This window comes from Lagopus leucura, unplaced genomic scaffold, assembly GCF_019238085.1.
Source record: "Lagopus leucura isolate 7727_CA_CO unplaced genomic scaffold, USGS_WTPT01 Super-Scaffold_100019, whole genome shotgun sequence".
In the NCBI taxonomy this organism is placed as follows: Eukaryota; Metazoa; Chordata; class Aves; order Galliformes; family Phasianidae; genus Lagopus; species Lagopus leucura.
In genome coordinates, this window is record NW_024962273.1 from 9925831 (window position 1) to 9942570 (window position 16740).

A 16740-nucleotide genomic window follows, 5' to 3' on the forward strand; every position below is an offset into this window, starting at 1 on the left:
GACTCAAGCTACTCAGTATCCTCCAGAGCTCACTGGGAACTGAAGCTGATCAACTTCAGACAAGAAACAACTTGTGTTCCTTATCACTAGTGATTCTGAATTTGAAAGGGAATGCTTTTCTACAAGAGATGCTGCCATACAAGCTGCAGCTGCTGGAAGCAATGGGCTTTTGCTGTTCTTGCACGTGAAGGACACGTGCTGACCCCAACCAGAGCATCCCACTGTGGCTCTGCCAGAACACATCAGGCACCCTGACATCAGACAGTATGACCCTACACTTTTCGTCCCCTGTTAATAAACACTGTGTAACCCCACCAAAGCTGTGTGCATGCTTTCAGTATCCTGTACATAATAAAATGTGGTAACTCATAGAGCTGGGTGCATACATTTTACACGAGATTTTTCAAAGACAGTTTAAACACACAAACATTTTCATGTTGCAAACTATTTCCTCCTCAAACAGAAGAACTTTCAACCATCAGCATTTTCAGAACAAAGCACTGACCAGCTCCTAGCAGGATGTCTCCAATTCCAGTGATATGAGACCATAGTACATGTGCTGTCTGCTCAGCTCTTTGCAGGAAGGGCTCTGCTCCCCCACTGGCTCTCCACTTCTTTTACTGCTTCTCAATGGGTGATCTTAAATGTGTTAACCCGTTAACCAGGATCAATTAATTATGCATCAAATTGCCCTTAGAGAGACAGATGCAATTATCACTCTCCATCATTACACCCAAGGTTAAATGGAGTCAGGAAGAGGTTAAGTGACTCTCTGGGTCCCCAGCCCTGTGTGACAGAGCCCGGCTGCAAGGGGCTGACTCCATTCACGCTGCTGCAAAAGCATCCAGGCCTCAGAGGGCTCAGCAAGCAAAGTGCAGAGCAGGGAATGGCTTTCAGATTCCTCGTCACTGCTTGAAATAATCGCTGACTAAATGACAGGGGTAGATATGCCCTCTGCTATTGCTGTTCAAATGACTGCAATTCTAAGTGAGAGAAAGCAGAACAGTGCACAGCTATCAAAGCAAAGCCAGGAGTTGTAGATTGTAGTGCAAAGCAAAGTCTGTTTCCATTTCAAGAGTTCCAGGCGATTATTCAGAATTAAAACTTGGGTCAATCAAGGAAAGACAGGCCGTGGGCAGTAATTGCATAGGTAAGAGCCAAAAACAGATATACTGCTTAAACCAGCACAATTCGTGCAGCTACACAAGTCATTGAAACCACAGGCAGATTTGAGAAAGGTGCTCAGAGATGTTCTGAAAGGTTAATTTGCTTCTGTTCTACCAGTGGAGAACTGGAGGCTCTTGTAATTGAAATATCTGGAATCAAAGCTCATTTTATGACATGTCCTGACACACAGCATAATCGTATTTCCAAGACACAAGATATTAATAATTGAGATGGATTTGTCCTTTGATTCAGTAAAGGTCATGAGGTTTTCATTTAAGCACTGGGTCAACCAGAGCTTGCCTCACTCCTAACAATGACAGGCAGCCTGATACCAATTTCTCAACATAGTTGTGTCTTTTTGTTGTTCTTGTCCTGTTTTCCCAACCTATTTGAACTTTTATTTTGTCAGCATTTAAAAGACTTTCCATTCTGCACTAAGCTCTAGGGAAAGTTTTACAGGATTTAAAAATGGTTGACTCCCCTTTAGGGTTCCAGATTGATCAGATCTCTTAAAAGGCTATTTTCAAATCTATTTCCTATGATTTTCTGAGACAAAAAGGATTTTATGAGAAAGAAGAAATTTACACAAAGCTGAGAGCTGGGAATTCCTGAGCTGTAATCCAGGCTCTGTTGTCCATGCTCATCACAACATTCTCAGACTAAGTGCTTTACCAAGGCACTTGCACCCTGCAAACTGTGTTACCTTTAGCGTTACCTTTAGTTCTGTAGCACTTTTGGGTATACAGAGGAGAACAAGGATACATAAACTAAATCCCTAGAAACCCACAGCACTAGAAATGAACAGTTAGAGTCACCCTGCTAAAGTTAGGTTTAATACCCCAGCTCCAGGCCAGCTTACTATAAGCACTCATCACAGCTACATGCAGCCAATGAAGTGCGTTCTGAACTTGTGAGTTCAGAGCAATTAAAAATACTCTGTGCTAATTAATAGCCTTGGCACAGACACTGGGGCTAGGAGCAGCTCTGAGAGCCTGACTGCAGGCACCACTCTACATGCTCACCCTTTACCAAAACCAGCTTGCTGATGTGCTTTGTGGCATCAGCACAAACGCATCTCGTCGACACAGGCCTGCAGCAGGAGCACTGCTAATGCAAGAGAACAGTGCTACTGTGGAGCCAACACTGCAGTTCTGCAGTGTGCACACAGGATCTGCAGCCTCGTTATCAGAGGGCCCAGACCTGGCTGCTGCCTCATCCAACATTCAGAACATCCTTCCTGCACAGGGTTTTGCCTTGAAATGGACTTTTTTTTTTGTTCAGTGTTGCACTGCAGTACAGCATGTTTTTAGTCATTTTTGATAGCTTAAACTTCATTTACAATCATGCACATTTTGTTCAGACTCCTCAATACAGCCTCCTAATGAGAACCTAACAAGTTGTGCTTGACAATGATGGGAAAACACTTGGTGAGAGCCATGCGGAGGATGTCTCAGGGCACTGAACTCATCTGTACTACTCTGCTTGATACATTTGGACTTTGTTAACTCAGATACTGAGTGTTTCAGCTAGCTGAGCCTCCTTCATGCAGAATCACTCAGCCAGCTCTGCCCAAAGCTTCCTGCACAGAGATACAGAGCAGCCAACTTTGTCCAGCTTCCTTCAGTGAAGGGAGCAGAAGGATCCACCGCTGATTTCTTAAGAGCAGCTTTCTGAAAGCAGCTCAGGTCGCAGAAGCATGCTGGTAGGTCTGGGGAGCAGACAGGAGCTGACTGTTAGCATGAATAGCAAAAACCCACCGACACCTGCTCTATGCTCAGGGCAACCAGAGCATGGACTCCCAGCTCAGTGCTTTCTGCCATGCATTTTCCTCAACACAAAACTTGGATGGAAGAGACTGGAAAATTTTTCTTTGCAGAAAGACTGAGGAGCACACTGGGATACAGAACCAGAACAGCAGGGTTACCTGTGAGTAAAATTAATGCAAGTTTGCTGCAGCCCTCAGCCTTTCATGTGCTGCTGATGAGATGCACAGGGGTAGCAGGGCTGATTTACAGTCAGAACTAAAAGCCTCACTCTGATCCAATTTCTGGCTGCTCAGTAGCCAGGGGACAACCCATCAGACAGTGATGATGTGTCACTGTCAGATTCCTGTTTGACTGGGAAGCCAAAGAACATTTCTGCTGTATACCAGAACAATACGCAGGTGCCATCTCCCAGTAACAACTTAGAACAAGGCCATCCCAAACTCCTCCTTGATTCCACCAAAATTAAGTGCCCTGGTTCATTTCTTTCAGTCCTTAAGGAAAAAGCTTAGGAAAAAAAAGTGAGGGAAGAAGCAAGGAGGCTGATATGTCTTAATTGCATATCCATTCGTCACCGCACAGCCACTACCCTCAATACAAGATACCTCATTAAAATCACCCTCAGTACGGTCTATTTCTGGGTGTTCTCTGTGTAACCTCTGTGGGTCAGGCTTCACCGGAGAGTAACCTTTTCCAGCTGACAAAAATAATCTCCAGCAAAGAGAAAGTTTCACTGCTGAACAGAGAAGCAAACCGGAAATCAGCTCCCAGCCAAGTATTTATTAAAAAAATACACTTGGTGAACCCTGTTGAGTCCTGCAAATTGAGGCCATTTGGCAAGTTAATAGCATTGGCAACTGCTGCCCTTGCAAACCATAAAAAGAGAGCATTTCACTCCTATTATTTCTCACTGCAGCCAACATCTTGTTGTTGTTTAACAACACCTACTTTGTGTTTTTACAAAAATTAGCAATACAATGAATTTGCTCAGCACCAAGTCCTTCCCCTTAAAAGTGACTGATCTAAGAAAAATAAACAACTCCTCCTCATCATTTAAGTCTCTTAGTGATGCTTTATTATATACAACACCAGGTTCTGACAGTTAATTCATTTGTAGTCTCTGTGGAAGCAGCAATCTCAACCACAAAACAACACAAATACATTTTTGTAAGTTGGTCTCTAATTCTTAAAGCTACCAATGTGTTTGTGTACAAGAATTAAGGTGAGAGGTGTGTGTAATGAGCCTCTGCTATTTACAGATAATCAGAACTACACAAAAAGACAAAAATAAAGCAAAAAACCCCCAAACCAACACATTTTCTCCCCCAGAAAACTCAAACCAACCACCAAACTACCTCTTTGTTGTGCTCACGAGAGCTCATCCACGTCCTTTTTGTGCTGGGGAGCCCAGAACTAAATACAACACTCCAGTATTGCCTCATTAGTGCTGAGCAGAGGGGGTGAATCAGCTGCTGTGACCTTGTGGTAAAGCTCTGCCTAAAGTGTTCTACATTACATATCTATGGGTTCTGTGTCCCCATCTCTGAACAGTTTCTACAGCTGTAGAAAAGACCTAAGCTTGGGTGGTCCTGTGCGGAGCTATGAATTGGATGCAGCAACAGTCATGCATCCCTTCCAGCTCTGGAGATTCTAGGATTCTTGAAGGAGCATCACCCAAGAAAAGCTAACAACTTGATGGTCACATCACCAAACTACAACATCTGAAAGGCACATTAAATCCTAGGGAAGGGCATGGAGCAAGAGAAAACCATGTGAAGTTTACTTAGAGAAATGTGATGGCCATCAATTTGACATGGGGCTTTGCATACACTTGAAAAGAAATTCCATGTAGGACTGCAAAGGCTTTTCCAGACAGCAGTCTGGGTCAGATTCAAGGTACCTTCCTGAAGAAAATCCAGATGTTCCTATTTCACTGAAAAATGCACACATAGCTTCACTCAGCCTTCAAGCTTCAATCACTTTTTTTTTTTTTTCTCCATTTAATTCAGCTTGAGTCACGCAGCAAAACCATCTCCAACTGAGAAGACACTTTATTTACTGGAGCTTCATTGCCCTCTGCGATTCTGACAACTAATCAACAACCAACTGGTTCTGTTTTGCACAGTTTCCAGTGCTATACTAGGAGAAGGTTAAAATTTAATGCATTGGCAAAGTCAAATCTCAATTATCCAGGGTAACAGAGTGGAGAGAGCTCACAAAGTAAGAAATGCAGATAAAACACATTCAGATAAGCTGTATGAACAAAAAGTGAGGGTAAAAGAAAAAAGAAAGAAACGTCATCCTAGATGAAAAGTGATCCCAAACACTCCTCTCCCATTTTCTGGATTATGCCAACCAGCTATAAAAGGAAACCTGGAGTTGCTGATGGTACCCAGTATTCCAAAGGCTGCCCTATAGAAATAGCACAGAGAAAGACCCCACAAGTCCTCTCAAAACATCTCTAGAATGCTTGTGCAACATTATTACTGCTCCTCAAACCCCTCATGCTAGCCCCTAAGACACAATACATACTGGCATCGTACTTCACTTCAGCACATTGTATCATTCCCTTCTTCCTTTTATTTTAGGGATTTTGAACATCAGGGAAGATGTAGTGACAATTAAACATTAGGCCCACAAGAGTCTACTGAAGGACTGGGCCAGGTACTATGCAGCACAGATGCTAGCAGCCTGCCCCAGGTGCTGGCCCTTAGTACCACGAACAAGGATCAGTTTTCACCTATGATGTACCCAGGGGACACCAGGACAAAGATGAGGTCCCAGGCACAAACTGGGACAAGCAACAGTAGTTTTCTGCGACTGGCACCTCTGTCCCCAGTTAGCAATAAGGAGCTGCCCTTATAGCTGCTTCCTGCCCTTAATGAGTTATTACAGTGCACACTGAAATGCCACAAGGGAGCAATGGGAATGTGAAATCATGGACATCATTCTCTGCGAGTGTCAAGTCCACAAAAGCAGATTTTCATCTGGCACTTTCAGGAGTTCTGATTCACATTTTCAGTCCTTAAAATATTTCACAGGCACCAGGGATAACCTTTTTGCTTTATTCCATCACCCTGAAAATAGGTGCTGAGTTCCCCATCTTTTCTGTGTGGATGCAGCACTCCTCTCTACTGGAGCTAAATCACTGTGAAGCTCTGTTCAGTATCATTAAAGCATCATTCAGCTCAGTCCAAAGTTATCTGCATTGCAGCAGATTGATGGTTCTTCTATAAATACTAAATAATTTGGACTGGAAAGCACAGAAAAGCCAGATCTCATTTTAATTTGGATGTAAGATATATATCAGTGGCCTTTGCCTAAAGGTCTGTCACTCCAGCTGAAAGCTTTACAGAGCTTTCTGACAAAGGTCAGAATACTCAACATTCTGTTTTAAATTCTAATAGGAGGTGAGAGATACATTTCTTAGTATAAATATTTATATATAAACATATTTTATATACACATATATACACACACCCCTAGTCCTAAAATATCTCAGCATATGTGTAAGTGTAACAAATACTGTCACAAGTGAATGGAGTAACATACTGTGAGTCTGCAGTGACCTGAGATGTGGATCTGAATAGAAAAAGAAAATTACTTGATATAAAGGGGGGGCTGGCAATTTTAGTGGTGCTCCTTCTGCACTGAAATAAGCAAGTTAAGACTAATTGGCAATGTAAGCTCCAAGAGGTCTCGAGATTGAGAAGACGGTAAACAAAAAGTAACCTATCAAATTTAGCATATTATCACTGTAGAGAACCAGAAAAAAATAGAATGGTTTGTACTGTTCTGTTACACTAATAATCATTTCACAGAAAAGAGATTTAAAATATTCATTGGCTACTTTTCCCTGCAACCAACGAAGAGTAGGCTCGTTGCACTCAGTTTGTGTGCATGCTTTATACTTTGCACAAAGGTGTTTCCACATTTACAAAGAGCACATCTGCCACAACAGAAGCCGTGCATTACTGGCAACACTAACGCTGCCTTATGAGTCGTGAAGTCCAGAAGTGGTTTCAGTTAATAGTAACCTGGCTTGCACACAGGTAAACTCATATAGCACTATAACAATGCAGTGCAAGAACGCATCAGGTTGGTTCTTCAAGGTAGCCCTTTAGTCTTCCATCATGCAAACCTTGCTTTCACAGCCCATTCACACAAACAGGGACAGGCTGACCTTTGCTCAGCACCACCTGCAAACACAGTGAGAGCTGCCTTGTCCTTTCAACCTGACAGTTCCATACTTACTGCACTCAGTCTTTCCTTTAATCACACCCTTGAAGAGGACAAAACTTAATGCCTCGAAGTGATGCAGCTAAAAAACAGAAAACTTTCCACAGGAAGCTGAGAGAGAGTAACCCCTAAAGCTCATTATTTCATATGGAAGCATTTAATTATCAAGTTGCAACTTACTCTAAACTGGTTGAGATCCATGAATTGGGAGCACAAGGGCAATTTTCAGCCAATAACGGGAAGGAACTGGAGTTGAGATGGGAGGGATTAAGTCCCTTTCCCTTTTCTTTTACAACCTTCCAGAAACCTTCTTTCTGAATTGTACCCCTCCTATCTCTCCACAAGCACATTCAGCAGGGCTCCTGAGGAGCCCCAAACCACTCATGTCTAATTCTCTAAAACAAAAGCAAAATAAGGAGCTGCCTGATTAAGCATCAAGGAACTGTTTTTGTGTCTTTTTTCCCCCTTTCATTCTGAAAAGCACCTTCAGTTTTATGGAACCATATTGACAACTGTTTATCTCAAAGGTTACCTGTGACCAGCAGGGCTGCCCATCTGACAGGGAAGAATTTCTCGCATACTGGGAAGCTAAGTCACTGTGCTATAAAAGCAAATTAGTACGACTTAGTTGAGTGCCAGAGCTATCTTCTCCCTTTGGAGAACTTCACCAAAATTAAGCGCCTGTGCCGAGTCTGCATGCCTCTGAAACAGCAGAGGAAACTAGAAGAGGTGATTCTGCTAGCTGCAGTAATACATCAAGAACCACCAGCATACTCAGAGATAAGCAGATACCTGGAAATGGCATGTACCTCTGAAGACATCTAATATGAAGGGAAGGGGAAAACGTGTGGCATTTTCTCATCTTCTTCTCATTCACCTAACTTATAAGAAGCTTGATTCAAAACTTCACTAGAAATATTTTTAAAAGCTTTAAAAACAAAGCATGTGTGTGATTCATGCAAAACAATCCTGAAAGGTGAAGCTATGCCAATATTCTGAGTCAAAATTTAGATGTAGAGTTATTATGGACAAAATTTATTCCATCAAAATTTGCTTTCTTCCTCTGGGGGGTGATTCCACCTACACTACTGTATCAATTTCACTTCTGAAGTGCTGCATTAATGGTCCAGGCTCTCTGTGCCCATTGCCCTATAAAAGATCACATTTGGTTATGTGGACCATAAAATGCTGCAGAGGAAAATAAATTTGTTTCTTTTTTGTTCCCCTGCCTGCTTTGGTGCCTGCATTAACATAGTAACTCTTTAAATAAATTCTGCATACTGTTTTGTTTCCAATTTATAAAGACACATAAGATAGTGCCCCAAGCAGTTATATTCGGAACCAGTTCTTTACTCTTACAAAGCCTGAGGACAGGAGGGGAACTAATTTGCCATTTCATAAGCTGTAGGGCTCATAAAACTCAACCACATGCAGAAGTGTGTACTCACACGGTGCGTAGAACATGACAAGGGTGTGCTTCTTCTTCTTCAAGGACTCCCTGAAGTCTTCTCCAGCAAGATGGATAACACTGCTCTGTTTTTCTTCCCATGCAGGCTCAGGTGGAGGTGGTGCTTCAGGACTAGAAAAGAAGTGAAATCAGTTTGAAAATGTTTTGGAAACACGTGAACAAGGCATCACATGCTGGTCACAGCTACCCTGAGAGACCAAGGCAAAACAATCCATCATGGTGTCTGTGCATTATGAAAACATGCTCAATATTTCCAACATCAAGTAACAAGATACTTATTATTTTCTGTAACTCAATAAAAATAAAATTTAAGTGATCTTATTGAAGCATACGAATAGGTATGCAGAACAAAGATCTTCTATATTATATCCAACATCTGGCTGCAAAGAACATTGCTTCTAATATCACTGTGGGCATGAATTGAGAACAGCAAGCAGATGGAATCAAAAGGCAACCAATATAGGACAGCATCTTCCATTCAAACTTCCTTTTTGTTCTCTTTATTGCCATCATGCAAACTTCTATAAAGAATTTCATGACCCTCTCTTGAATTCAGATATTAAAGCCAGGATGCAATAATCAGTATCAATCCACTTGGAAGGCTGGGGGTGACTGAACTGGAATATTTTACCTTGATAAAGAGAATGTCATGTTTCAATTATGACTGCACATACTGACTAGATCAGAGCAATCCTGCATATCTAGAGCACCTCTAACAAAACTTCTGCTATTCACCAGCTCACAGACTTCTCTCAGACTCATTAAATTCATTCCTGCTGTATTCTTAAATAGTGATTACTTACATAAAATCATCAGAATGGAGCCACGGTATGAAGACCTTCATATGTCGCCTTGGTAATAAATTAGATTTTTAGACTTTCCTGTCACTTTGAATGACACGTTAAGTTGTAACAGGTGCATAAAAACTACGTGGAGAAAAATCTCAATTTTTAAAGTTCTTCTCAAGGTCACTTGATGGACATCCATTTTATTTCCATCGATATCGATTTGCCAGCTGCTAGCAACAGAATTAGGCCAGCTGATCTGAGCTTTCACACGAACACTCTTGGTGTGAGCTATCATCGATTACAGTTACAGTCAGAGGTGCGAGTTCATCTCACATGGACCTCCCCATGGTGACCAGAAATAAGCTACGCAAATACTGCTAACAACAGTGTGGCAGCACGGACTACAAGCCCAACAAAGACTGGGAAATGGAGCTGAAACCCATGCTGTCCCAGACAGACCACTAAGCAGGACAGGTTTCCACAAGCTTTAATTTTATCTCTAGCTTGTACCCCACACGCATCCCCATTCCTACCAACTTCAGAGCAGCTATAACAATTTGATCCCACATAAGCAGATAAGGACGTTATTCTACTGCACCTCTCTTTGGGAAAGCATCTAGCAGTTAGACTAGGAGACAAGGAGGCTGTATTGCCCCTGTGTGAACTGGTAGATAAAAGCATTCTAGCAACACAGCTGGATCTGGGAGGGATGAACACCCTCTTTCTCAAAGCTTATTCACCTGCTGATAGGAACAGGCAGCATCAACCTGAGTACTTAATACAACAAAAACCACATCATGTTCAAAATCCTCCAACAAACTGATGAAACTAGGCCAGCGATTTAACATCCACTATTGACACAGCAGCCTGTGTAAGCAAGGAGGCCAAGAGTACTGTCTGTGAATGTACAGTGTAGATAAAACTGCTCAACACGCAGCAAAGATGCTGCCAGGCTAAACCTGTTACCTGATCTGAAGTACTCAGATACAAACACCCTCCCCTAATCAAATATGAGTCAGAAAAATTAAAATTATACTCCTCACACCATCTGCACTTAATGATTAAATGATTTTAAAGCTTCACAAGACACAGATGTTTTCCACTGAGTGTGGAAATGCTTTATACTGCAGTACTTAAATAAACACATTTTATTCTAAAATATTTTGAGATTGTATGAATAACTTTCTTCTTTGAAATGAAATTATTTTCAACATACATCAACTTATGCATATTTTAGCACATCACTCAAGGAAAGCAGGGAGGTGCAGACAGGTGGGTGCTGCTTCTGTTGGTCTGGCTTTCCTTCAGCCCCATGCAGTGGGCAGTGCAGGCACTGGCTCTGAAAAGCTGGAAGAAGAAAAGTGCAACTACAGAGCTTCAGTTACTTAGTGAAGTCTGCTACTTGGTCTAAAGAGGGAACAGCAAACATTCTGTTTATTTTCAGAACCACTGCTATTCCTTCTCTGGAGAGAGGCTTAGTGTACATTTGAAAAATATTTACTTGGGGAAAGAATTACCAGGACAACAATGAATAACCCCGCAGCAAATAAAGGATTTGGTGTATTAGAGATCACAATTAACATACATGTTTGTATGGCTTTGAATACTGGAATTCAATTTGCTTCTGTTAGCAAGGGATTTAGGCAGCTGATGAAGCCAGATTTAAGATTTGCTCCCTCAGAAAAGCAGACTTCAGGAGGCAGTAGACAGAACTTACTTTTGCAGCCAATCGATGATCTTCTTTTTTGTTCTGAGGTGTGGCAGAGTGTATTTTTCTTCTCCATCCTTAAAGTACTTCACAGTAGGAAACCCTGAGATGTGGTATCTTTCTGCCAGTGCTTTGTTGACGGTAGCATCTACTGCTGCAAGGACACCTGGGCTCTACAACATAAACAAACAGCTATAAATCAAAGGAAAACACACATACATCTTTGGCAAAAAGCAGTGGATTTGGGCACAATTAATTACTGAGTCTAGCTGCCTTGCTTTCTCAGGTCCTCAGTGAAGATACAAAGAAAGGCACAGGCCTGATGGAAAGCCAGAAAGGGACATCTTACAGACTAAATGTAACCAGTGTATTATTACTCATTCTCTTTCCCCCTTCTGACAAGATTTCCTATAGACAATTCTTTCTGTAGTGCTTAAGAGTTGCTCCAAGGAAGAGCATTTCCTCCCACAAGTCCATTTCTCCCAGCAAAAATAAATTGTTAAAGACATATTTGAAGGCAAATTGATCTCTTCCTGACTTTACATGGATGACCTTGACAATTATGGGAGAACAGACATTTGTTGGATGTGACTGATCTGCTCTTTGTTCTGCACATCTCCCTGTACTCCAACAGTGACTCCAGATGTCTACAATGGAGATGTCTGAAGTTTGGGGAGATGAATCCTATTTCTGCATGGTGTACACAGAGCAAGGCTGGATCAATACCACTAATACTTACACTGTCAAGACTCTCCTCTCCAGCTATGCTGATGGAGCACTTAAGATGACGCTAATGGAGTGATGCAACCATAAAAGCAGGATGTATGAAAGAGGGATCAACCCCCTTTGTTGTTTTTTTTTTTTTCAAATCCAATTCATAAATAAAAGTCTGTTTCTTCACATTCAATGCCTTTAAATAAAGCAAAAAAAATCCTTTTTGGATTTGATCATATTATGTACAAGCCCTGCAGCGGAATACATAAACGTTTTTCGATTTTGTTTTCGTTCAAGACAGAATGTTCTTTCTAAGACTTTGGCAGGCCTCATGCATTAGCGATGAGACTGTTCTTTGGAAGCACATTTTGAAGGGTCCTGTGGGAGGATGAGAACAGCTGAATTTGTTGTAGGGAGAAAAGTCACTTTTATTAGTCCAGTTATTTATTACTGATTATTTGAAGGATATAATAAAGGAAATTAGCTTACATCACTGCCTGCATGGAGAAACTCTGCAGCCTTCTCATATTCTGGCTTCATTTTCTTACAGTGCCCACACCCTACCAAAAAAAAAAAAAAAAAAAAAAAAAAAAAAAAAGTTAACTTGTACACGCCAATGGTTATTTGCTGACCCATCCAGCCACTACCACAATCCAAGCCCATGTGGTAGGGCGGTAGAGATCTACTAGTTTTCAGTATGCATTTTGCTTTATTAGTAAAGGCTTACTATGATTTAGGATGTTTACAAAGCAGTCACAACAATTTGAACAAGGAATTTAACCTTCTTAGAAACATTTTAGGAAACTCCACAGATTCACACCCAGACCACTTCCCTCCCTGAAGCTCTATTCGCAGTACTGCTCAAACCCATCACTTCTAGCACACTCTTGGGCATGGCATGAGCTCACCGGTTTTAGTTTCCAATTCTTTATCTGCATTTAAAAGAAACAATACAGGCTCTCACATTACTTCCTGACTTTAAGCAGAGGCTTATGCTAGCACAGCTTAATAGAGTTGTGTAATTTGAACTAAACTGCATTGATAATAAGCCATACTTTACACTGGTGTGGTGTGTCCCTCTAGCAAGGATTTGCACTGATTTAATCACGTCAGCGTAATTACACCACCACATATGTTCTCAACATAAGTAGGCCTGTAAAACCAAGATAATGGTGCTTCTTTGCTCGTGCAAATTCTCCAGAGAGATCTGTCATTACTTCACTGCTTAGAGCTGACATAATAATAAAGTAAAAAGAATGAACGAATGAGAAAAACAGATTTAAAATAAACTATCTAGGTGGAAATTAAAATGCTTTCACCTGGTACAGCTGCTTCCATGCAAATTGAGCTCTTTGGGATCAGGTGAGAGTCCTGTGGTGACAAGGGATGCTGAGACTTGAGGGGGGAGCAGCAGGATCGATGCAGTCTTGGTGCACCAACTGTAGATGCAGAGCTACCACCAGGTGCACTGCACGACCCTTCAGTCACGCTGTTGCCTGCCCTGGCACAATGCAACCCCTGCAAGACCTCACCATACTGCAGCACAGCCTGCTTCTCTTTCTTCAATAACACTGAGGGTTATTGTTGGAACACACACTTGAAAGTTAAGACTTTACTGAGCCTCCGAAAGTTGTAACAGCAAATACAGCTAGAAATCTGTTACAGGATGGCTTCAGAAACAGCAGCTCCTGAGGCATCCAGGCAAAAAGGGCTGGGGTTATTTTTACACCACTGTCTAAAAGAGAATCAAGCCAGGATTGAATCTTCATGTCACTCTGATTCCCACTAATGGGATGCCTGACAACAACCAGACACAAACCTGACAAAGATTTGGAGGTGAATTTGGGAAGAGACTGAAAAAGGCTGCGGAAGAGTTACTGCCTCAGCACTGCTCGTCTTGGGTAAGAGCACAAAAGAGGCTGGCAAAATGATTTATTTGCCACCCACAGACAACTTGCAGGCATATGGCTTTCTGGAATGGGCTGACAGCTCCCTTTGACACCTGCCTGAATTGATTTATTTCTTCCTTTAAGAGCAGGGAACTTTATCCATTTAGTGCTCCTCTTCACTTTAAGTAAGGGGCAGCTCGAATCACAGCTCATGTACCTGGGAACTTCATTGAATTAGCTCAAATCATTTGTTTGGGGAAAAAAAGAAAAGATTTTTCTGCAGAGGTAAGTTCATCTTGGCAGGTGTTACACTGTGTTAGCTAAAGCCTGATCAAATAGTGCTCTAAATACTGGATCCACACATCATCTGTTATATTCCATAGTTGTAAATACTAGATCTGACCAACTGAAAGCATCAAACAACTTCAGTTTCCACATACCTATGCAGAGAAAAAAGGAACTGAGCTAGGCATACTTTGCCCAGGTATGTATAAAAAAAAAAAAAAAACAATTCAAAGCATATGAAATTTGTGTAAATAAAATTTTGGATAAATATATTCATACTAATAAGTTTCAGCATTCTGGGTTCTTTCAAAACATCACACAGATACAGCAGTACAGACTTAGAATCACAGAACTGTTCAAGTTAGAAAGGACCTTCAAAGGCCATTTAGTTCAACGCCCCTGCCACGAGCAGGGACACCTACAGCTCCATCAGGGCACTTAGAGCTAGCTAACTCACACTTAACATAAAGGGAAGGCATGTTCAGGTCTTTAAAGGCATTTAAATGCAAGCTGAAGTCCTCAAACCTTTATCATGCAACGAGTGTCCTAGCCCTGGCAGAGGACAGTAGGAAGTGCCAGTCTAGGGAAAAAAAAACCTGAAGATGGGACAAGAAATCTCAAGAGCTTCTCCCATGACAAATGATGTTTATCTGGCCATCTTTATAAGAATTTTGCTATTGCATGCCACAGCCTGTTCCCATCTACCAGGGCAGAGGGTGGAGAGACAAGTCAGAAGTCAGATCCGCACACCGCAAACCCATTCATCTCTCCTACAATTATTTATCCTACCTTTCAATAGTCCTGCGAGGATTGCCATTAAATTCAAGGCCAATGAAAAAGTCGTTTAAATGAATACCAAGGTCACCATTTCTCCTGTGACTGCCGTGTTAGGCTCTTCCGCAGCAGTTGTATCCCCCTGCACTAAGCTTCTCCAGTTCTAGAAATTTTCTGTCAATAAAATGAATGGGAAAACAATAACAACCTCACAGGCTCTCAGCCCAGATGTTTCAGTGTGTTGCATAAAGCCTCATTCTGCTCCAGCAGAAGAAAAGGACAGGTACCCTCCGTCCTGTGGGTGAGTGCCTGCTTCTGCAGGTGGGCTGTGGGGCCTGGGCACCTCAGATGCCCTCCAAGTACATCATGTGGCTCAATGTCCACAGAGATCCAGGGTCCAAGGTGCTCAAATGGCAAAGAGCACGCGGTGTAAGTCTAAAGGAAGAGTGTTACAAGACAAGGAGGTAAAGCTTATACAAGATAGGCTCTTGTTAACCGGCTAAAAGAGATGCTTAAATGAAGTGAGAATTCTGTTTTCCCAGTTTATTTATAATCCATCTTCATGTTTGTCACATAGCTTGGCAGATAAACAGCTCCTTCCTTTAGTGCAGCTGTCACAGCTCACCTGGACCCTTCCAACAAGGGCCACTGTGGGTTCCTCCATTCAAACAGGGCAACCTCCCTCCCGAACTCTGCTACAGGACAGCACTCAGCCAGCACTCTGTCCCTTCCAGAGCATGATCATACTCCTGCAAAGAGGGATGGCCAAGCATGGACAGAGTGATGCTGACATGTGGCACACTGATGATGGGAAATGCACCAAACAATTTCTTTCCCAAGTATCTGTATTCACTTATAGCAGCCTGTTTGGTATTGCTGCAGACACCACTCAGAGTGCATTTGCTGCAAACTCTTACAAAAGGAAATAACAAACACTCCCATTGCTATCACCTAGTTTTGCCTGCAGAGGACAGGCAGAAAAGCAGCCAAGCATCCTCAGCTAAGCTCCCGCATGTGCTATCTTAGTGCTGGCTCCAGAACATAAAACTGTTTCTCTGTTATTTATTGTTTCCTTCTTTCAGGTTATTACAGTTATACAATTAAACACTAGATTTTGGTAAAATCCTTGCATTTTAACACAACGCTGACTGAGGACCAGAAGTATATGTGACAAGCAAGAGATAAAGGCCAACATCCAGGTGACTGGATAAGGAATTTCTGGCATGGAGAACCCTAGAGACTAATTAAATTGCAAATAAAGATCTTAAAGAATCATTAAATTTCTGCTATCGACGGACTGCCTGAGTGCTGTTATCGTGTCCCAGCTATTATCACACCTTGCCATCTCCACACACATTTATAGCTGCATACCAAAATATTTCCATCAACCTGATGAGAAACCAAATTTGAAGCACAAAATATGCCCTGCTCTCAGCAACTGAGTCAATAGCAGCTCAAGCTACATTCAGAGATTTACCAAGAATTTCAAGAAAAAGACAATCTAAAAAAAGAAATTCAGTGACACCTTAACTCTTCTAAGCATTTAACACAAGGAAATCTTGTGGTTTCTCTATTCTTAATCCCAGAGGAACAGTCACCTCTAAACGCCACAGAATAGCCAGCCCTGCCTTACATTTTCCCTGCTTTATGTTTGAACCCATATAATTAGAATCATTAAGGCTGGAAAAGACCACTAGGCTCATCTATAGTCCAGCCATCAGCCCATCACCACCATGTCCACTAAACACATCTCACTTGTGCATATTAAAATGGGAGCATGTATGTGGTGGGGAGGCGCTAATAATCCTGCGGGACACAGGAAGGAATACAGAAGCCCCAGCCCTCTCATTACCTATATGAGAACACAAATGGATTCTCTCCTGCCACAAGTGTCTTTACCAGGCAAAGATTTCTTAAGCAGAATATAACAGTGTTACTCTCTGGT

General features: G+C 41.9%; 1 protein-coding gene across 1 annotated transcript in view; it reads right to left on the bottom strand.

The window, feature by feature from the left end:
* The window catches only part of PDIA5 (protein disulfide isomerase family A member 5), a 99066-nt gene that overhangs the window by 18889 nt on the left and 63437 nt on the right, over positions 1-16740 (bottom strand). Inside the window, exons 13-15 of the mRNA XM_042877978.1 lie at positions 12337-12407; positions 11143-11306; positions 8618-8748 (exon numbers count right to left, since the gene is read on the bottom strand). Of these exons, the coding sequence (XP_042733912.1) occupies positions 8618-8748; positions 11143-11306; positions 12337-12407 (366 nt within the window). The remainder of the gene's footprint in view (positions 1-8617; positions 8749-11142; positions 11307-12336; positions 12408-16740) is intronic.